Source organism: Periplaneta americana, chromosome 15, assembly GCF_040183065.1.
Source record: "Periplaneta americana isolate PAMFEO1 chromosome 15, P.americana_PAMFEO1_priV1, whole genome shotgun sequence".
Lineage (NCBI taxonomy): Eukaryota > Metazoa > Arthropoda > Insecta > Blattodea > Blattidae > Periplaneta > Periplaneta americana.
In genome coordinates, this window is record NC_091131.1 from 12199848 (window position 1) to 12223237 (window position 23390).

At 39.1% G+C, this 23390-nt stretch overlaps 1 protein-coding gene across 1 annotated transcript in view; it reads right to left on the reverse strand.

Annotated features, from left to right (window-relative positions):
- LOC138714642 (protein takeout-like) overlaps positions 1 to 14097 on the reverse strand; it is a 32380-nt gene extending 18283 nt beyond the window's left edge. The window contains exons 1-3 of the mRNA XM_069846691.1: positions 13978 to 14097; positions 7597 to 7689; positions 4077 to 4227 (exon numbers count right to left, since the gene is read on the reverse strand). Of these exons, the coding sequence (XP_069702792.1) occupies positions 4077 to 4227; positions 7597 to 7689; positions 13978 to 14065 (332 nt within the window). The 5' untranslated portion in view covers positions 14066 to 14097. The remainder of the gene's footprint in view (positions 1 to 4076; positions 4228 to 7596; positions 7690 to 13977) is intronic.
- Between the last annotated feature and the right edge of the window lie 9293 nt (positions 14098 to 23390).

The window sequence follows — 23390 nt, forward strand, 5'->3', positions numbered from 1 at the left end:
GTGTAAAGTTGAATTGGACCAATTCGATCAAGATGTCATTCGGGATACAATCGAAGAATTCTATCTTGTTCAGAAAGTAGTACCTACGATTAAGAAGATAATTCCGAATGGATGATGCCATTGACGAAATAATAATTAATTTTGGACCACGCGATGAAGACGATGACGATGATGGCAGCAATGATAGGGATATGGATTTTGTATAATTCAAAAACGGGCTCTTAAGTGTTGTCGGAAAAATTCACCATTAAAATGGGACACACTCACGGACAGGAGAACGCGAATTCGATTATGCGCTCTGTTCAAAACATACAGAGGTGAGCCTGCCTGGAGAGAAATAAAAAATAGGTTGCAGCCGCCAAATCACTCTTCAAGGAACGACCACTCATATAAATTAAGGGAAAGAAGGCAGAGGACGGACACTGGAAAGTTTTCTTTTCTCAATCGTACTATCAGGGACTGGAATGCTTTACCTGCAGACTTACTAAAGGCTTTACCAACAACCAAAAATGTATTTAAAAATAGGCTTAAGGACCTTACTAATAGACGGTAATAATACACAGTATTTAAAGGGTGTAATTGATATGTTGTTATTGAAGTGTTGTATCAGTGAAGAATTATGTTGCGTCAGTGAAGTGTGTTGTATCAGTGAAGAAGTATGTCGTGTCAGTGAAGTGTGCTGTGTAAGTGAAACGTGTTCCTTTCAGTGAAGCTTTATACAGGGACATCACTTTATTTTTACCAACATTTTTAACATTAACCTGGCTATACTCGGAAACACTGTTGCCCCCTTCCATTACAGGAGTTTGATGTTACTAGTGCAATATGTAAACAAATCATTTTACTAGGTATAGGAGGAGAGAAAAGTAGTATATCCATTTATGTTGTAGGGAATTACGATATTACGATTTTCAGTTTGATTATCACTTTTACGGAATTTATCAAAATACAGTAGAGTAGTAACATTTTTTTTCAAAAACTCAACTTTTCAGGCGACTATGTTCGTTATGTAATGTCTACTTTATTTAGCATATTAATTATTGATGTTAACATACAATATAGAGAGTGCATTTAAATTGAGGGGGTCATAAGTAAAGGGCTGTAAGTGCACTTAAGTTACTTTTGAGAAAATGGGGTTTAAATATTTAAGCTTTCGTAAAATCGATGAAATTTTTTATTTAAATTTTAATGTGTGATGCGATTAAAATATCCCTTTGCCACTAAAATTTTAGATACTTTTGCTTACACTGGATGCACTTAACTCATGTTATTACAAAGGTCACTAGCATTCCTTTGCTTGTAGCCACCTCAATTCAAAAAAAGCTAATCTGAATTTTTAAACAAGCTGTTGAAAATGGTTGCCGTTCATTACAATGCAGGCTTCAATTCAGTACGCATATTATTAAAAGCATTTTGAAGCATATTCTCTGAAATGGAATTTATCGTTTCTTGAATATAATTTTTAGTACGATATTATTAATATAGGTTCTTTCTTCTATAGAAAACGCAATCATATTTCTGAAACACACTATACACTGCAGTGTTTACTTCACTGCTTGAAGACTTCGAATGCAACAGCGGCCGTAAGTTTGTGTGTCTGACGGGAGCAAGGACATTAGTGAAGGGGTGAGAGTGAAGTACATTCAGAAATGCAGGTACAATAAAAATGCAAGTAAAATTAAATGATGTCCCTGTAGTTTATAGTGGCAGTGCATAGTATTTGAACAGTGAAATGTTTTTGAAGTGTTAGTGAAATCAGGATAGAATCAGTGAAATGTGTCGTAGTTCCATTGCAGTGAGTGAGTTGACAGCGAAATGAGTGTAATTTGAAAGATACTTGTGCAGATATGAACATATCATACTCGTGGGTTTTAGTTCGATCTTAGTTTTAAGATACAAATTATATTTATTTCAAATGTTATTTTAAGTGATAGTTTCATTTAATTTAGTATATTCCCTGTTGTTGTTGTTGTTATTATTATTATTATTATTATTATTAATTATTGTTAGCATTAATTATTAGTATTATTATTAATTGTATTTTAATTAATAAGTTTATTATTGTCATTATTGAGTGTAATTAGTTACCACTGCCACCGGGTATATACCCACTGCAGTGTGAATAAATACATACATACATAATTGTAAATTAATGTAAATTCAAATAATAAAACTGTAAAATATTGTTATAAGAATATGTGCAGTACATATCAGCTGTAGATGTAAGTCATGTAGGCCTATATAATATATAGACATAGCTGTAGTAACTCCGCCATTGCCGGTCCCCAGCCCGGATGAGAGAGGAGGAGTGTACACACGATTATATTTAAATACTTACTCATTAAAGGTTAATTAAAACCTGCTACGAAACCATGTTCTCCTCCCAAAACCGAAGTGTCGTGAGATGATGATGTCCGTATTGAACCAAGTTATTTTACAGTAGAGAGCCGTGAAGTGAAAGAACCAACGTTTTCTGAAAAGAGTCACGTTACCCGAGGGAGGGGCATCCTTGCCGTGCCGTTACGTTGATGAGTACACGCAGTACCGAGCAGTTCGAAAGACAGACTTAGGGGATGTAAGGTTCAAGATGACTTGCAATAACAGTAAAAGCTAGTATCTGGGATGTTAGCCTCTTTCCTGAAAATATTTGCTATTGCGTACGTAATACAGTGTGATCCGTTTGGGAAGATATAAAATAAAAAAGTTATAAAAAGAGAACTGCTACTATTTATTGTTAAATAATTTGTACATGCATTCTAGAAGAATGGGGGTTTTGAATAATTTCGAGGGAAAAATTGTTCCGGAGCCGGGTATCGAACCCGGGACCTTTGGTTTAACGTACCAACGCTCTACCACTGAGCTACTCGGGAACTCTAACCGACACCGATCCAATTTTTCCCTCTATATCCACAGACCTCAAAGTGGGCTGACAACCGTCAAGCAACCAACTTCGAGTGCACACTAACTCCGTGTGACTTAAATTGTGGTTTTCTGTTAACGAACAGTGACGTGTATTATGCAAATCAAGATTTCAGGTATAACTCCCTGTAAAGTTGATTTGAATAATTTCGAGGGAAAAATTGTTCCGGAGCCGGGTATCGAACCCGGGACCTTTGGTTTAACGTACCAACGCTCTACCACTGAGCTACTCGGGAACTCTAACCGACACCGATCCAATTTTTCCCTCTATATCCACAGACCTCAAAGTGGGCTGACAACCGTCAAGCAACCAACTTCGAGTGCACACTAACTCCGTGTGACTTAAATTGTGGTTTTCTGTTAACGAACAGTGACGTGTATTATGCAAATCAAGATTTCAGGTATAACTCCCTGTAAAGTTGATTTGAATAATTTCGAGGGAAAAATTGTTCCGGAGCCGGGTATCGAACCCGGGACACACACGGAGTTAGTGTGCACTCGAAGTTGGTTGCTTGACGGTTGTCAGCCCACTTTGAGGTCTGTAGATATAGAGGAAAAAATTGGATCGGTGTCGGTTAGAGTTCCCGAGTAGCTCAGTGGTAGAGCGTTGGTACGTTAAACCAAAGGTCCCGGGTTCGATACCCGGCTCCGGAACAATTTTTCCCTCGAAATTATTCAAATCAACTTTACAGGGAGTTATACCTGAAATCTTGATTTGCATAATGGGGGTTTTGTCCAAATTAGACGTTAACTTGCCCACTATTGCGAACACGACACAATTCATATATTGAGGCTAATTCCTACCATGTGTGGTCTAACATCTCAGAGGTAACTTTCTTAAAAACTGAGAGAATCTTTGCTCTGAGATCATGACTATCCCTGGGTCGCTGTGAATACACATCATTCTTCACGAAACCCCAGAGAAAGAAATTGGATGATATCAAGTCTGGGGAATTTGGAGGCCACATAATTGGCCTCCTCGACCACACCAGTTGTTACCAAATGTGTCATCCAGATAATCACGGACGTCTGTTACCCAATCAGGTGATGCACCATCCTGTATATAATAGTTCCCTAACGTATATTTTTAATGTAAATAAATAAATTGTTCTTATTAAAAAAAAGAGTAACTAAATAATCAGTTAAAACGGAGGTACCTGACTGCGCTGAGGTCAATGTTGCCCAAACCGTGCAGCGTTGCATTCTTCAGGTTGAGGCTCATGGTGACTGGTCTGCCCACTCCTTCTTCTACTTTGATGTTGCTGATCACGAGGGGGTCCAGGGGCATGAGGCCTAACTCGGGAATTCCTGGATCAACCAACAAAAATCAGCTGCAAACAGGATTTGTTTTGGTCGCTCTATGTTGCCCAAACCCAAAAACCCTTTCTCGTGAAACACAAGTGAAACTATGTAAAACCCAAAAACTGACGCTGTGATCAAGAGTTGAAAATATTCTAAGATTCATTTGGTGTAATGATAATACCATATTTTCGTGCGTAATTTTCGCATTATTTTTCTTCTTTTTGGAAAATAAAAAATTGGGGTGCGTAAAATATGTGGATTTCTTTTAGTGAAGGGTTAACCTGAGTTTATTTTAATACGTCTTATGATTGAAGATATTTAAGTTGTGTCAGTATTCTATTTAAATGTTGTGATTGTTTAAAGTTTTCATTATCCTGATTAATCAATAATTAAATTTATTGTAATCGATCATAATGAACGCGTTGTATATGCTTATATCATACTTAGTCATTAGTTTCTAACTGAGGAAGTTATAGAAAGTAATTAATTGATAGTTGATCCATGCATACTTGATGCAAATGTTGTGAAACCACTGTCCAGATACCTGTTAAGAACAGTAAAATAAATATTTATGAAAAGAAAACTCATGCCATACTTAACGCTGTTGCATAAAATACGCGAGAGTCTATTCAAGTAAGCTTAAATATTAGGGTCCGCAAAATACACTGGGGCACACATTACGAGAGCAAAACGAATACCTCTCTGCGTGTCTGTCAGTCTTATGTATGATTTTAATTGGTTATTTTACGACGCTATATCTACTGCTATGGTTATCTAGCGTCTGAGTGAGATGAAGGTGATAATACCAGAAAAATGAGTCCGGGGTCGAGCGTCGAAAGTTACCCAGCATTTGCTCTTAATGGGTTGAGGGAAAACCCCGGAAAAATCTCAACCAAGTAAATTGTTCCAACCACGATATTTATGTATGTATGTATGTATGTATGTAGTCCACACCTGTGGAGTAACGGTCAGCGCGTCTGGCTGCGAAACTAGGTGGCCGGGGTTCGAATCCCGGTCGGGGCAAGTTACCTGGTTGAGGTTTTTTCCGGGGTTTTCCCTCAACCCAATACGAGCAAATGCTGGGTAATTTTCGGTGCTGGACCCTGGATTCATTTCACCGGCATTATCACCTTCATATCATTCAGACGCTAAATAACCTAGATGTTGATACAGCGTCGTAAAATAACCCAATAAAATAAAAATAAATGTATGTATGTATTGTTATTTTAGTATGTTATTTTACGACGCTTTATCAACATCTTAGGTTATTTAGCGTCTGAATGAGATGAAGGTGATAATGCCGGTGAAATGAGTCCGGGGTCCAGCACCGAAAGTTACCCAGCATTTGCTCATATTGGGTTGAGGGAAAACCCCGGAATAAACCTCAACCAGGTAACTTGCCCCGACCGGGATTCGAACCCGGGCCACCTAGTTTCGCGGCCAGACGCTCTGACGTTATTCCACAGGTGTGGACTGTATGTATGTATGTATGTATGTAAATTTTTTTAAATATTATGTTTTATTTAACGACGCTGGAGGTTATAGCAGCGCCACTGGTGTGCTGGAATTTTGCCTCGCAGGAGTTCTTTTACATGCCAGTAAATCTACTGACATGAGCCTGTCGCATTTAAGCACACTTAAATGCCATCGACCTGGCCCGGGATCGAACACGCAACCTCGGACATAGAAGGGCAGCGCTATACCAACTGCGCCAACCAGGCCGACTGTATGTATGTGTGCATTTGTTATACAGGGTGGAAGTGAAATAAATCCAGCAGATTGAAAGAAACCATAGGGTACACTTAAACTAATAGAAAATCTATATTACGTTTTTTTTTTTTGGGGGGGGGAGTGTTGGTAACTCTATAGCATCTATTAGATGCTTTATGGTTGTGCTAACAGATGGAGTTACTTGTCAACAATGTGACGCTGAAACGTGTGTTCAGGTTACTGCCCAACGACAGTCCTGATGTATTTTTATATTTTTGGTTAATTAATATTAACCCGGCACACTCACAATCACACTCACACACATTCATACAAATTTCCAAACTCTAGACACCCAGGGAATTCTTCTTCAAGAAAAATTCACCGACAGCCCAGCCCGGGAATCGAATCCGGGACCTCCAGATCTGTAAGCCAGCATGCTGACCAACAGACCGCGGAAGCAGTCAAAATATTACGTTTTGTGATTAAAAGCACTGTTGATTAGAAAATTAAGTTTGAAGTGTCAGCAGTCTGGCAACATCGCCGCTAACACACTCTGCTCGTGATACAGATGTAAGAGGTCAACGAACTCAGTGAGTCTCGGTAGGAGAGCTGCTCTTTATCTCGACTTTGCCATTGTTCGCTTCGTGCAATGGCTTGGAATTAGAGATTTTTAAAATCAAATTTACACGAAAAGCGTCCACGCTATTGAAATACGCCAAAGAGATAAATTATTCTTTATTAGATTTTCTATCGATATGGACAAAAAATCACGATCCTACTCTCAATAGTTACCGAATAAGAGGTTGTTAAACGTTTGGGTAAATAGTACATTATGCAACGAGCCTATAATGAAGGTAATTAAGAAGTGAGTATGGATATTTATGAAACGAGCGCAAGCTCGTTTCATAATTTTCATACGAGCTTCTTAATTACCATTATAGGCGAGTTTCATACGACTTTTTATGCTCGACCATATTTCTAACTTGATATTATTAATTTTATTTGTATCTGACCTTGACCAATGTCCCTATGTTGTGAGATGTGCGCAGACGCGAAAGTATTGATTTTTTCCGAGGAACAGATGTGCACATTGACCTTGCTAGGCCATAAGAACCTACAGAGATAACATTGACATTAAATTAGACATTGAAAAACGAGATGACAAATTGAATTTATTTGAATATTATTTACAATTAACGCTAATTATTATAGTAACAGAACGTACCCTTCTGCGACAGTATTGGATTTCCAGCCTCCGTGACTTTTCGCTAATTCTCTCTCGATTGCATATCCGAGAATAATCGATACTTGCGGTTTTATAACGGTAGAAAGCTGACCTGTCATTGGCTGAACAGTTGTAACCTGAGTCGTCATTGGCTGAAAGACCTGACCTTTAATGAGTAGGTGTACTTTAATGAAATGCATTAAAGGTCTGCTACCAGGTGTATAATTACTACATTTCGGCATGGTCGAGCATAAACATTTTTATTAAACTATGAACTTTCCACCAATATGATATTATAGTTTTTGTTACATACAACATGAACTATTGCTCTGAAAATCTGCAAGGCTGTTTCACTTCCACCCTGTAAGTAGACTACACTATTCTTATGAGGAAAAAAAATGCAGCAGTTGTTTCGAGTTGAAATAAGAGTTGATACTGACCCTCCTTCATCTGGGTTATTGCATCTCGGATGGCTTCATACAGGCACGTGTTGAGGTCGGGATCATTTCGCCTGCAGCGCTTGAAGGTCTCCGCTGTGAACATGAAAGAAAAAGTATCAGCACGTCTGCATTTTGATGTCTAATCAAAGGTTGGAACGTACCGCATGCTGTAAAAAACATCGGTGAATAACCGCTAGGTCATTGGTCACGTGACGATGAGGATTTCGACTAGTTTTTCTGGATGCACTTTTGAACGCATTAAAGCAGCGGTGGCGAAAATGTAATCGTACGCCGAGCCACTCTGTAACCTGCAACATGCATAACACCTATGGAGGGAGGCGGACACCCGAAGGGGAAGTGAAGCAACTGTCTGACTTATTAACGGATTTTCACTTTCCTTACGTCAAGCACTTAAATATAATTTTATACAGTATAAGGCTACAAACTAATGTTTAGTACGTGTAACGAAGAAAGAAATGAACATTATCACAACCTGAAATTAACTGTCTTCAGAATGTCTCTGCGACAAAGTTTCAAAATCAGGAATTACGTCACTTACTGCCAGTCGTAGTTGATCACGAAGGTATTTGTCTGTCAGTCGTGATCTAAATTTGGTTTTTACTATTTTCATTGTTGAAAATAATTTTTAACAAACGTAAGTTGTAGCGAACATGGCTTCAACAGAGCAAGCGAAAGAACGAAGCTTCGGATATTTATTTTTTGGCAAAGATTTGAAAGTTCAACATTTGTCAAGTCCTTACATCTAGCTTTCATTTGACATCACATTGTAAATCAGTGAGTTCAAATTGAAGAGCTAACCACATTATTCGTACATCTGCTGAAAAAGGTCGACGTACAGAGATGATGATGATGATGATGATGATGATGATGATGATGATGGATGATGATGATGGTGATGATGATAACAACAATAACACTTAACCTTTTAATGTTTCATCAGTAACATGTAGTATAATGCCGTTTTATGTTATACAACCGTTTTCCTCGTAATACTTGTGAACATATCATACATTTAATATTCTCATCAGATTGACAGCAAAAAAATGCGTCCTCCCATCCTACTTGGAACTTTCGTACATGGTTTCGAGAGAGACATATGCCACTCGCAGGTCAGAGACAAATACAAATGGAACGGAGTTTGACTCCAGTGAGTGAGAGGGTGAGGGTTGGCGGAGGTTAGAAGCAAGCGAAATGCACAGCTATACTGCGAGCCACAATGTCTCGCGAGTCACGTTCTCGCCACGGCTGCATTAAAGGCATGAAGTTGGCGCAAGTTTTGAGGTTAAATCATATTAGAAGACACTTTAATGAACAAAGGTAATACTTATTGGTATAAACATTACCAATTAATTATTTTACTTGCCATTTCAAGATTTGTCACGGTTTTTTTTTTGTTTTTTTTTGTTTTTTTGTTTTCAATGTCGTTATGTTTCGTTTTATTAAGTTTATATTCAATTTTACAAAATTCAGCCACAAACCGGATGTAAACTAATTACAAATTCATGATTAAAAATCAAACCTCAAACGAGATTCACAACATGGCGTCCGATTCTTCATCAAAACATTCCTCACCTCAGATTTTTCGCGTGTTCAGCAGACGCTAGGTCATTGATTAGTAATCGATATGTTCTGTTGAGTGCGGTCATTGGCACATTCAATGACGTGATTATGGGTGACAGACGCAATAAATTATCCGTCAATTAAATCATGAGGTATTCCTTTTTTTTTTTTTTTTCCTTTGTAAGGAGGAGGGACTCAAAATCCAGTACCCAGCCTTAAATGGATTTATTGTGCCTTATCAGTCTTTCACCTCGGAATGTTTGTTGAACCCCGAACGGCTGGTTTCTTTGTAGGTAACGTGACTCAGGTACATTTTATTTAATTGTTTATTTAATTATACTTAGTAATTATTTGCTTAATTATTTACTTATTTAATTATATATTTACTTAATTAGTTATTTATTTATTTACTTGTGTGTTTATTTATTAAATTGTTTATTTAATTATTTATTTACTTATTTATTTGTTTAGTTAATATTTACTTATTTATTTACTTATGTATTTATTTGCTTAATTAATTATTTACTAACTTAATTAATTATTTATTTACTTATTTAATTACATATTCAATTATTTCATTATTTACTTATTTATATAATTATTTACTTATTCATTTACTTTATGCAGGTATTTATTTGTTTGTTTAATTATTTAGTAACATATTTAGTTAATTATTTAATATTGATTTATTTATTTATTTACTTCTTTATTTATTTACTTAATTATATACTTGGTTATTTATTTATTTATATATTTACTTAATTATTTTCTTACTCAATTATTTACTTCATTATTTATTTACTTATTTATTTACTTACTTATTTATTTATATGTTTACTTATTTACGTATTTATTTATTTATTTCGTTATTTACTTACTTCCTTATTTACTTGCTTATTTACTTGCTTGTTTATTTTGTTATTTAAATATTTACTTACTTATTCAATTATTTAATTATTTACTTGGTTATTTATTAATTTACATATTTACTTAATTATTTCCTTACTTAATTATTTCGTTAATTATTTATTTACTTATATACTTAATTATTTACTTAGTTATTTAGATGTTATTTATTTACGTATTTATTTATTTATTTATTTATTTATTTATTTATTTATTTATTTACTTATTTGTCTTTTGTTTGTTTACTTATTTATCCATTTACTTCTTTATTTATTCACTCGTCAGCCTATGTTAACGATATATTTGTTTATAGTGAGATACCTAGAGTTGGATAACCTTTCCATTCTTTGTCTATAGGTCATTAAAGGATAGACATTACAAGTGTCATATTGAAAACTATTAATTTTTTATTACACACAGAACCACAGGAAGCTAGAGACGTTATTATCTAGTTTGTAGTGATGCTGTTTATTACACAGTTGAGAGCCGGCCTTGGAGATCTGTTGTTTGCCATGACTTGCCCTGAACCCAAGGTACGTGAGCTCATTCCTGGCCGAGGAGACAATACGCCTCTTCCATCGGTTGAAGAAGTAAGTCCCATGTAATAGATCTGCTGCATGTAAAAAGTTTATTTGCTTATGGATGGATGTGAAGACAACATTATATATGAGTCCACCATTACTTCCTTTCCAACTCAGATGTAATCACGATAACAATAATAAATGTGTCGGTTTGAAGAAGACGCAATCATGTCAAAATACTGTACTCACTATTCGCTAGACGCTTATATTCAAAAGGAATATCAATGAAGTCGAGGTCTACCAGCATGGTTGGTACTAACATCGTCATCTTAGAAAAAACTAGGCTACCATACGCCAAATACCTTTCGGAAGATTTCAGTTGGTTTCCTGAGAGCTTAGGTTTACATATGAACGAATTTCTTATGCAACACCCCGCTCTGTTTTTCCTTTGTTTTGTTTGTTTGTTGCTTTTTTACATGTTTGTAAGTCAAATTATTACTAATCTACAACAAAAAAAACCTGAAGATTAGTATTTATAAAACAGTTATAGTAACGGTTTTTTGAGAGCGGAACAGAGGTTAAGGGTGTTTGAGAATAAGGTGCTTAGGAAAATATTTGGGGCTAAGAGGGATGAAGTTACAGGAGAATGGAGAAAGTTACACAACACAGAACTGCACGCATTGTATTCTTCACCTGACATAATTAGGAACATTAAATCCAGACGTTTGAGATGGGCAGTGCATGTAGAACGTATGGGTCAATCCAAAAACGCGTATAGTGTTAGTTGGAAAACCTGAAGGTAAAAGATCTTCGTGGAGGCGAAGATGTAGATGGGAGGATAATATTGAAATGGATTTGAGGGAGATGGGATATGATGGTAGGGACTGGATTAATCTTGCTCAGGACAGGGACCGATGGTGGGCTTATGTGAGGGCGGCAATGAACCTCCGGGGTTTTAAAAGCTATTTTTAACAAATATAACAAACATATATACAAGTATATGATTATGTCTCCTCACAAGAATATTCTACGAAATGGAAACATAAAAATTGGAAATTTATATTTTGTAGAGGTGGAAGAATTCAAATATCTTGGAGCAACAGTAACATATATAAATGATACTCAGAGGATATTAAACACAGAATAAATATAGGAAATGCCTGTTACTATTCGGTTGAGAAGCTTTTATCATCCAGTCTGTTGTCAAAAAATGTGAAAGTTAAAATTTATAAAACAGTTATATTACCGGTTGTTCTATATGGTTGTGAAACTTGACCTCTCACTTTGAGAGAGGAACATAGGTTAAGAGTGTTTGAGAATTAGGTGCTTAGGAAAATATTTGGGGCTAAGAGGGATGAAGTTACAGGAGAATGGAGAAAGTTACACAACGCAGAACTGCACGCATTGTATTCTTCACTTGACATAATTAGGAACATTAAATCCAGATGTTTGAGATGGGCAGAGCATGTAGCACGTTTGAGCAAATCCAGAAATGGATATAGAGTGTTAGTTGGGAGGCCGGAGGGGAAAAAGACCTTTGGGGAGGCCGAGACGTAGATGGGAGGATAATATAAAAATGGATTTGAGGGAGATGGGGTATGATGATAGAGACTGGATTAATCGTGCTCAGGATAGGGACCAATGGCGGGCTTATGTGAGGGCGACAATGAACCTCCGGGTTCCTTAAAAGCCAGTAAGTAAGTAAGTAAGTATAACAAACATATATTCGACGGTTAAATTAGGTGCGAAAAAACATAATTTCCCTAGTATGTGAACCAGGCCGAAGTTGAACTTAAGATAATTCACGCTACAGGAGGTCGGTTATTTTGTATGTGTAAGCTGTATATAACAGCCGGAAAGCAACTAACAAGAAAGTAGAGACGAAAAATGCACAATCACACTCATTTCAACAATATTCTTTACAGCCGACGCATCACATGAAATCGTCTCATAAGTAAGGAGCAGATTCCTATTTAATTAAATATTATTTTTGCGTGTGATAAAACACAATTAACAAAGTTAAAAATTCCGAACATGAAGTTTCAAGTTTAAAACCCGAATTTTATTTCACATAAAATACCTATTTTCACAAAAAAATTATGTAAATACATATTTCCAGGAAATCTGTTATAAACACATAAATCTTGGAGTTTTTTTACTTAAATAATTTTTTACAAGAACTTTTAAACATTTTAAAACTAAATCAGTTATGTCACTCAGAAGTACGTTATCTTTTTAAGAATTATTGGTTGCTTCGTGTTTCTAAGCGCTGTGTGGTGTATCCATGATACATTTTTATAATAGTATCGCCTCAAGTTCTGAGAACTGCTAGGCAGCATATCAATGTTATTAGAGAATAAATTAACATGGACAAGGAGGAGAGATCTTGCAACACATAATTAGGAATGTTTATTGTTGCTGAAAATGATTTCATTCCACGCTTTGTTTGTGAAACACAACAGATAAGAGCTCGAGTATGAAAATTATTTAATTTAAACAAATCCCTCGCTCTTGTTTATCAAGTAAGGCAATATATCTTGTTGTGATTCCCTGTTATCGGGTTTCATTAATCGATATCCTTCAAGATATACTGAAAGATAGCTGTTTAAAAAACGATTTGGCTTTCCTATTAGCAAACCTAAACTTTTTGTGTGACACCATAAAAAAACTCGAAACATCCAAAAACCACATGTCTGAAACAGGGAGGTGCGTGCCGTGGAAATTAAACTATACTCGCTACCAGGTTCAGAAGTACAATTACTGAGGAACAAATTCCAGAATGTGTTTGGGAAAAACAGTGGATATAAAAAAATGTGTAAAGTTGCTCAAGTATTGGAGGGTGAGCCTGTAGGTGAGATTGAAGGTGTTTGTGTTGTGACATTTCTGTCTTTAAATATGCACGTCTGACGTCCTGTGATGTGGAAAGATCGTTTTCACAGTATAAGTCGTTGTTCAGAGATATTCGGCATGCATTTGTGATGGAGAATTTGGAGATGACCTTTGTTCTTCACTGCAATTCTCGGCCAACTACTAGCACTCAAGTGTGCCTGGTGAGTACCTAGTAACATTTTTTTCTAAGCTAAGTAAGGTATTTTTGTCATATTTAAATATATATATATATATTTAGCAAATATTTTTGTACTTTTAGCACATAAAAAATAAATTTATTAAAATTTTTAGCACATAAAAATCCGCTCCCTACTCATAAGAAGTAAAGAATATTAGATTTGGCCAAAAGTCACAGTTAAGAATCTCCTGCCCGAAACTCCACTGCCTTCGCCCGGGATTGAACCCGGTACTTTGGTCCCGATACAAGTATGATAGGCCACCATGAACGACATAGTCATTACTTTTTAAATGCAACAATACTCACGTAGTTTATACCTCGTCTTCTCGCCTACAGCGTCGTGCCATACCCCAGCTATGAGGAGCAATAGTGTGGCTACAGCTGCGGCACCCATCGTTGTCACTGTACAGTTCACCACCGCCAGACTGACCCAAGAGTGTATTGACTCTGGGATTTATAACCAGGAAACTTCCTGGCAGAGAACCCAAAACAAGAAAAACGAAAATGTACGACGTCCATACTCGTAGGGGAAGACCGGGTAGAGTGACTTACTTGTGAAACCAAGCATTACAGTTCAATGATAATGTTCGTTATGCCACCAAAGCAGTGTCTATGATCCAATGCCAGCGCTGGTCTTCCATCCAGGTGTCCCTGGTTCGATCCCCGGCAAGATCATGATGGAATTTGTGGTCGACAAAGCAGACGATGAAGAGGGGTTTTCTTGAGATACTCCCGTTTCCCTCTTATTCCACAAGCACACTCTACCTGTCCCTTATCAGACTACTTGTGTGTGGATGGGATCTGGCTCTTATCACGGGCTGAGGCAGGATGGCCTATCTGTCAGCGTCGGTTGATTAGGGAGGGCTTGGGGTCGGTATGGCATAGTTGCGCCCCGCGATCAATTGGGAGGCCTAGGCATGGCATAATTGCGCCCCGAAGAAATCAGGTAGCAGATGGGTCATGGCATAGTTGCGCCCCGAAGAAATCAGGTAGCAGGATGGACATGGCATAGTTGCGCCCCGAAGAAATCAGGTAGCAGAATGAACATGGCATAGTTGCGCCCCGAAGAAATCAGGTATCAGGATGGACATGGCATAGTTGCGCCCCGAAGAAATCAGGTATCAGGATGGACATGGCATAGATGCGCCCCGAAGAAATCAGGTAGCAGGATGGACATGGCATAGTTGCGCCCCGAATAAATCAGGTATTAGGATGGACATGGCATAGTTGCGCCCCGAAGAAATCAGGTAGCAGAAGGGACATGGCATAGTTGCGCCCCGAAGAAATCAGGTAGCAGAATGGACATGGCATAGTTGCGCCCCGAAGAAATCAGGTAGCAGGATGGACATGGCATAGTTGCGCCCCGAAGAAATCAGGTAGCAGGATGGACATGGCATAGTTGCGCCCCGAAGAAATCAGGCAGCAGGATGGACATGGCATAGTTGCGCCCCGAAGAAATCAGGTAGCAGGATGGACATGGCATAGTTGCGCCCCGAAGAAATCAGGTAGCAGAAGGGACATGGCATAGTTGCGCCCCGAAGAAATCAGGTAGCAGAATGGACATGGCATAGTTGCGCCCCGAAGAAATCAGGTAGCAGGATGGACATGGCATAGTTGCGCCCCGAAGAAATCAGGTAGCAGGATGGACATGGCATAGTTGCGCCCCGAAGAAATCAGGCAGCAGGATGGACATGGCATAGTTGCGCCCCGAAGAAATCAGGTAGCAGGATGGACATGGCATAGTTGCGCCCCGATGAGCATAGTACACACGAAAGTGATTGTCATAAAATAAATAAGTTACTTAAAAATATTACAGTGATAACTGCATTGAAATCAGGTAGGCCTAGCATGTGATGAATTTTGCTATTTAAAATAACACTTTTTATTGATCACACACAATAAATGAACTGCATTTTTTTGTTTCTACATCGATATCTTAACCCTACGGTACAGGGTTTCGAAATTTGAAACTTAGAACCATTATCAATTATTAACTCTTCACCCTTTTCACTAAACCTAACATTCATTTTAAATTAACCTCACTATACGCCACAGACGGTGTGAAAATCACTAATAAAATGTCAAGACTGCTAAGGCCCCATATTCCAACGGCTCACTCATTTGAGTATGTCAGTTAATAAAGTACTGCCAACTCCATGGTGTTCATTTTAACGGTAGGCTATTGATAATCACTGCATAAACAGTAGAAAAACAGTTAATAAAGTACTGCCAACTTCATGGTGTTCATTTTAACGGTAGGCTATCGATAATCACTGCATAAACAGTAGAAAAACAGTTAATAAAATACTGCCAACTTCATGGTGTTCATTTTAACGGTAGGCTATTGATAATCACTGCATAAACAGTAGAAAAACAGTTAATAAAGTACTGCCAACTTCATGGTGTTCATTTTAACGGTAGGCTATCGATAATCACTGCATAAACAGTAGAAAAACAGTTAATAAAATACTGCCAACTTCATGGTGTTCATTTTAACGGTAGGCTATCGATAATCACTTCATAAACAGTAGAAAAACAGTTAATAAAGTACTGCCAACTTCATGGTGTTCATTTTAACGGTAGGCTATCGATAATCACTGCATAAACAGTAGAAAAACAGTTAATAAAATACTGCCAACTTCATGGTGTTCATTTTAACGGTATCGATAATGAATATAAATCGCATAAGAAATCAATAAGGTTGGTTATTTACGAGGCTCGAGGTTCCGTAGTGTCTTTTTCTCTACCTATTTCATCGGGGCGCAACTATGCCATGACCTTTTCTCTACCTGAAGGGAATGGGGCGCAACTATACCATACCTTTTTCTCTACCTGATGGGAACGGGGCGCAACTATGCCCACAAAACAGGGACCCTTTTTTATATGCTGCATTTTATCTGACCGGTGTGGCGCAACTATGCCCTGCCCCTTGGGGTTCCGGTCCCCTGGGGTTTATCAGTCTACTCTTCTACGAAATGGGACCTGATGCTGAGGCAGGATGTCCCATCTGTCGGCGTCGGATTTACGAATGACACTCAGGCCACCTGTCGAATTTGGACAATCATCGCATATGTAGGGCGCTCAAAGGGCCAAAGCGTGCCTAGGTGTAAGGATCTGTCTCGAGTCCAGCCCTAGGAAAGCCAACGAAGCCAAAACACTGAGAAAACAGTGAATGACAGGGTTGCGAAGTACTAAACCGTATACTATCCACTTGCAAAACATCGTCACTAGAATCAAAGAAATAATAATAAATTTGAATTCATTACTCAGTATTGGCATGAAGAAACACAAACCCTTTTGTTTGAATTAGCTGTAGCTATTTTGGAATAAGGGAACTTACATTTTGACAATTCTCTGTCATTTTATATTAATACCTACATACATAAGTGTTCTGCCCATTGGCAGGTATTTCACTGCAAACCCAGCATTCTTCAAACTTTCCTATTTCTGCCTTCCTCTTAGTCTCCATATATGATCCATATATCTTAATATCGTCTATCATTTGATATCTTCTTCTGCCCCGAACTCTTCTCCCGTTCACCATTCCTTCCAGTGCATCCTTCAGTAGGCAGTTTCTTCTCAGCAGCGACCCAACCAATTCCTTTTCTCTTCCTGGTCAGTTTCAGCATCACTCTTTCTTCAAGCACTCTTTCCAACGCAGCTTCGTTTCTTATTCTGCCTGTCCACTTCACACGTTCCATCATTCCCCAGATCCACATTTCAAATGCTTCTATTCGCTTCTCTTCACTTTGTCGTAATGTCCATGTTTCTGCCCCCATACAATGCCACACTCCACACAAATCACTTATGATTGTTAATTTGTAAGTCTTTTTTTTTTTCAGTATTTTAGGTCATTTTCTTGCATTTTTGGGTCATTTTATAGGGAATTTTTAGGTCATCAAAATCCGCGCCCTGCTACTCATGTTATAAGGACCATAAAAATAAATCTGAAAGTTAGAATTTATCAAACAGTTATATTACCGGTTGTTCTGTATGGTTATGAAACTTGGACTCTCACTCTGAGAGAGGAACATAGGTTAAGGGTGTTTAAGAATGAGGTGCTTAGGAAATTATTTGGGGCTAAGCGGGATGAAGTTACAGGAGAATGGAGAAAGTTACACAACGCAGAACTGCACGCATTGTATTCTTCACCTGACATAATTAGGAACATTAAATTCAGACGTTTGAGATGGGTAGGGCATGTAGCACGTATGGGCGAATCCAGAAATGCATATAGAGTGTTAGTTGGGAGACCGGAGGGAAAATGACCTTTGGAGAGGCCGAGACGTAGATGGAAGGATAATATTAAAATGGATTTGAGGGAGGTGGGATATGATGATAGAGACTGGATTAATCTTGTTCAGGATAGGGACCAATGGCGGGCTTGTGTGAGGGCGGCAATGAACCTTCGGGTTCCTTAAAAGCCATTTGTAAGTAAGTAAGTAAGGACCATAAAAATAATATTTTAGGCACGGTGAACAGCGTGAAATGTATTACTGAAAAGTATAAATTACTTAGGCCCTACATGAAAGTTGATAAAGCGTCCATTTGTGCAACCTTGCCATGCCTGAAATGGCCGCTCATTTCTGCAGTAAGATCATGATTATTATCAGAAGAAAAATAAAGACGGTAAACGTGCGAAATCGAAATGAGGCAATGGAACAAGTGGACAGCTTCAAATATTATAAGCAGTAACATGAGCTGCTGCCAGGAAGTCAAAAGGAGGATAGCAATATCAAAGAAAACTTTTAATAGAAAAAGGAGCATATTCTGCGGACATCTGGAAAAAGAGCTAAGGAAGAGACTAGTGAAATGCTTCTTTGCGGAGTGTGGCATTTTATGGAGCAGAAATATGGACATTACTACGAAGTAAAGAGAAATGGCTAAAAGCATTTGAAATGTAGATATGGAGGAGAATGGAACGTGTGAAGTGGACAGACAGAATAAGAAATGAAGCTGTGTTGGAAAGAGTGGATGAAGAAAGAAAGATACTGAAGCTGATAAAAAAAATATGCTACGTCATTAGTTACGAATAAACTGCCTACTGAAGGATGCACAGGAAGGAATGATGAACGGGAGAAGAGTTCGGGGCAGAAGAAGATATCAGATGATAGACGACATTAAGATATATGGATCATATGAGGAGACAAAGAGGAAGGCATATAATAGGAAAGATTGGAGAATGTTGGCTTTGCAGTGAAACACCCGTCCTTGGGCAGAACATTATGAATGAATGAACTGAGTTGAGGGGCGATCCCATATATGAAATTCTTAGGAGGTCTAGCCCCATCGACCCCATATTCAGCGCCTATAGTTAGGTCACTGGTTTTGCCCGTTATACTATCTCCAAATTTTGACATGGCAGAGAAGTGAGCAAGAAATATTTCTTGGAGCTCTCTCACTAGGGAAAGAATTCTTTAGCTTGTCATAAATCTACGAGACGGGATATCCAGCTTTAATTCCTCAATGAAGGAAGTCGCGCTAGAAATCTTTATTGCCCTCAAAAGCCCATTGGGTTTTGAACTCGTGAATCTCGGGTTTTACGACACTAGACTCTCAGGACCAGACATATATCTCTTTGTGATTCTCTGGAGAGATATATGCATTCTACTGAATTGAAATTGACGTTCTACAGCAAAAACAGTGTCCAGAAATTTTCATATGTTACAATTTCTGATCTGGATAATCATGTCCGTGTCGGAATTCTGCAGGAAACTGCTAGAATTGAGTCTTTAGTTGTAATAAGACTCCGACACGCAAAGACAGTTTTTGTTCTAAAACAAGTGGAAGGTCACTTGAGATCTCTCTGCAATAGTCTATTTCTACTGGGTGTTCATTTCAAAGTGTGTCATGACGTCACTGTTGTTGGGTAACCGATTTGAAGCGAGTTTCAGCTTATATGTTAGAGAAGTAGCCTATTATTTAAGGCGTTCTTCAATCTGAACTTGAGAACGTGTACGGTACGGTATAACTTGAACGTCGTCTGTACGGTCTGTACGGTCTGTACGGTCTGTGTGCTACCATAACCTCTTTCGAACTGTGTTTTGCGCCGGCAAGTCGTAAGCAGGGTATTTGTTATCATCGGTTGTGTACGGTAACATTCCACAACACAAATCAAATGCTCCGTGTCCATGTTGACCGTCGAAGTTAATGTCAACAAATACGTAAGTAATCGTCTTAATCCTCTCCCCATATCCCGAAGTTCGTATTTCCAAACAGTTCACATTCCTGCCAGTACCGGCGTTACCGTACATATCGGTACGTACTCTTCAGAATGAACGCCGTACTTCCTAGGCAACTTCTCTGCCTCATAGGTTATACACTTCTGCGGAAGTGTAGGAAGATTGAATTTTCTAGGCTCATCGGCTAGCCACATGACGGCACACAGCGAGCCATGACACACTTTGAACTGAACACCCAGTAGTCTATTTCTACTGGGTGTTCATTTCAAAGTGTGTCATTACGTCACTGTTGTTGGGTCACCGATTTGAAGCGAGTTTCAGCTTATATGTTAGAGAAGTAGCCTATTATTTAAGGCGTTCTTCAATCTGAACTTGAGAACGTGTACGGTACGGTATAACTTGAACGTCGTAGCAACAGATGGCGGTCTGTACGGTCTGTGTGCTACCATAACCTCTTTCGAACTGTGTTTTGCGCCGGCAAGTCGTACGCAGGGTATTTGTTATCATCGGTTGCGTATGGTAACATTCCACAACACAAATCAAATGCTCCGTGTCTATGTTGACCGTCGAAGTTAATGTCGACAAATACGTAAGTAATCGTCTTAACCCTCTCCCCATATCCCGAAGTACGTATTTCCAAACAGTTCACATTCCTGCCACTACCGGCGTTACCGTACGTATCGGTACGTACTCTTCAGAATGAACGCCGTACTTCCTAGGCAACTTCTCTGCCTCATAGGTTATACACCTCTGCGGAAGTGTAGGAAGATTGAATTCTCTAGGCTCATCGGCTAGCCACATGACGGCACACAGCGAGCCATGACACACTTTGAACTGAACACCCAGTAGTCTATTTCTACTGGGTGTTCATTTCAAAGTGTGTCATTACGTCACTGTTGTTGGGTCACCGATTTGAAGCGAGTTTCAGCTTATATGTCAGAGAAGTTGCCTATTATTTAAGGCGTTCTTCAATCTGAACTTGAGAACGTGTACGGTACGGTATAACTTGAACGTCGTAGCAACAGATGGCGGTCTGTACGGTCTGTGTGCTACCATAACCTCTTTCGAACTGTGTTTTGCGCCGGCAAGTCGTACGCAGGGTATTTTTTATCATCGGTTGCGTATGGTAACATTCCATAACACAAATCAAATGCTCCGTGTCTATGTTGACCGTCGAAGTTAATGTCGACAAATACGTAAGTAATCGTCTTAACCCTCTCCCCATATCCCGAAGTACGTATTTCCAAACAGTTCACATTCCTGCCACTACCGGCGTTACCGTACGTATCGGTACGTACTCTTCAGAATGAACGCCGTACTTCCTAGGCAACTTCTCTGCCTCATAGGTTATACACCTCTGCGGAAGTGTAGGAAGATTGAATTCTCTAGGCTCATCGGCTAGCCACATGACGGCACACAGCGAGCCATGACACACTTTGAACTGAACACCCAGTAGTCTATTTCTACTGGGTGTTCATTTCAAAGTGTGTCATTACGTCACTGTTGTTGGGTCACCGATTTGAAGCGAGTTTCAGCTTATATGTCAGAGAAGTTGCCTATTATTTAAGGCGTTCTTCAATCTGAACTTGAGAACGTGTACGGTATAACTTGAACGTCGTAGCAACAGATGGCGGTCTGTACGGTCTGTGTGCTACCATAACCTCTTTCGAACTGTGTTTTGCGCCGGCAAGTCGTACGCAGGGTATTTGTTATCATCGGTTGCGTACGGTAACATTCCACAACACAAATCAAATGCTCCGTGTCCATGTTGACCGTCGAAGTTAATGTCGACAAATACGTAAGTAATCGTCTTAACCCTCTCCCCATATCCCGAAGTACGTATTTCCAAACAGTTCACATTCCTGCCACTACCGGCGTTACCGTACGTATCGGTACGTACTCTTCAGAATGAACGCCGTACTTGCTAGGTAACTTCTCTGCCTCATAGGTTATACACCTCTGCGGAAGTGTAGGAAGATTGAATTCTCTAGGCTCATCGGCTAGCCACATGACGGCATACAGCGAGCCATGACACACTTTGAACTGAACACCCAGTAGTCTATTTCTACTGGGTGTTCATTTCAAAGTGTGTCATGACGTCACTGTTGTTGGGTAACCGATTTGAAGCGAGTTTCAGCTTATATGTTAGAGAAGTTGCCTATTATTTAAGGCGTTCTTCAATCTGAACTTGAGAACGTGTACGGTATAACTTGAACGTCGTAGCAACAGATGGCGGTCTGTACGGTCTGTGTGCTACCATAACCTCTTTCGAACTGTGTTTTGCGCCGGCAAGTCGTACGCAGGGTATTTGTTATCATCGGTTGTGTACGGTAACATTCCACAACACAAATCAAATGCTCCGTGTCCATGTTGACCGTCGAAGTTAATGTCAACAAATACGTAAGTAATCGTCTTAACCCTCTCCCCATATCCCGACAGTACGTATTTCCAAACAGTTCACATTCCTGCCAGTACCGGCGTTACCGTACATATCGGTACGTACTCTTCAGAATGAACGCCGTACTTCCTAGGCAACTTCTCTGCCTCATAGGTTATACACTTCTGCGGAAGTGTAGGAAGATTGAATTTTCTAGGCTCATCGGCTAGCCACATGACGGCACACAGCGAGCCATGACACACTTTGAACTGAACACCCAGTAGTCTATTTCTACTGGGTGTTCATTTCAAAGTGTGTCATGACGTCACTGTTGTTGGGTCACCGATTTGAAGCGAGTTTCAGCTTATATGTCAGAGAAGTTGCCTATTATTTAAGGCGTTCTTCAATCTGAACTTGAGAACGTGTACGGTATAACTTGAACGTCGTAGCAACAGATGGCGGTCTGTACGGTCTGTGTGCTACCATAACCTCTTTCGAACTGTGTTTTGCGCCGGCAAGTCGTAAGCAGGGTATTTGTTATCATCGGTTGCGTACGGTAACATTCCACAACACAAATCAAATGCTCTGTCTCCATGTTGACCGTGGAAGTTAATGTCAACAAATGCGTAAGTAATCGTCTTAATCCTCTCCCTATATCACGACAGTACGTATTTCCAAACAGTTCACATTCCTGCCACTACCGGCGTTACCGTACATATCGGTACGTACTCTTCAGAATGAACGCCGTACTTGCTAGGCAACTTCTCTGCCTCATAGGTTATACACCTCTGCGGAAGTGTAGGAAGATTGAATTCTCTAGGCTCATCGGCTAGCCACATGACGGCATACAGCGAGCCATGACACACTTTGAACTGAACACCCTGTATATCTTTATAAGCCACATGAAATTTACGCACTCGATTATTTCGCCTTGACAAAGTTTATATTGGTTTCTCCAATCGCCGTAAGCATGCTGTTATTAGCTTGTTTTAAGGGAAGTAAATGGATTTGACCATGATATTGCTGGTTGCTATTGACGACAGAATGTAGACCTAAGTCAAGGCTTCTAAACTTATGATAGGTTGCATTATTATCGAGCTTGTTGGCGAGGGATCGACGGGGAAAGGAGAGCGATTCTGACGTCACAAGATAGCTAAGAG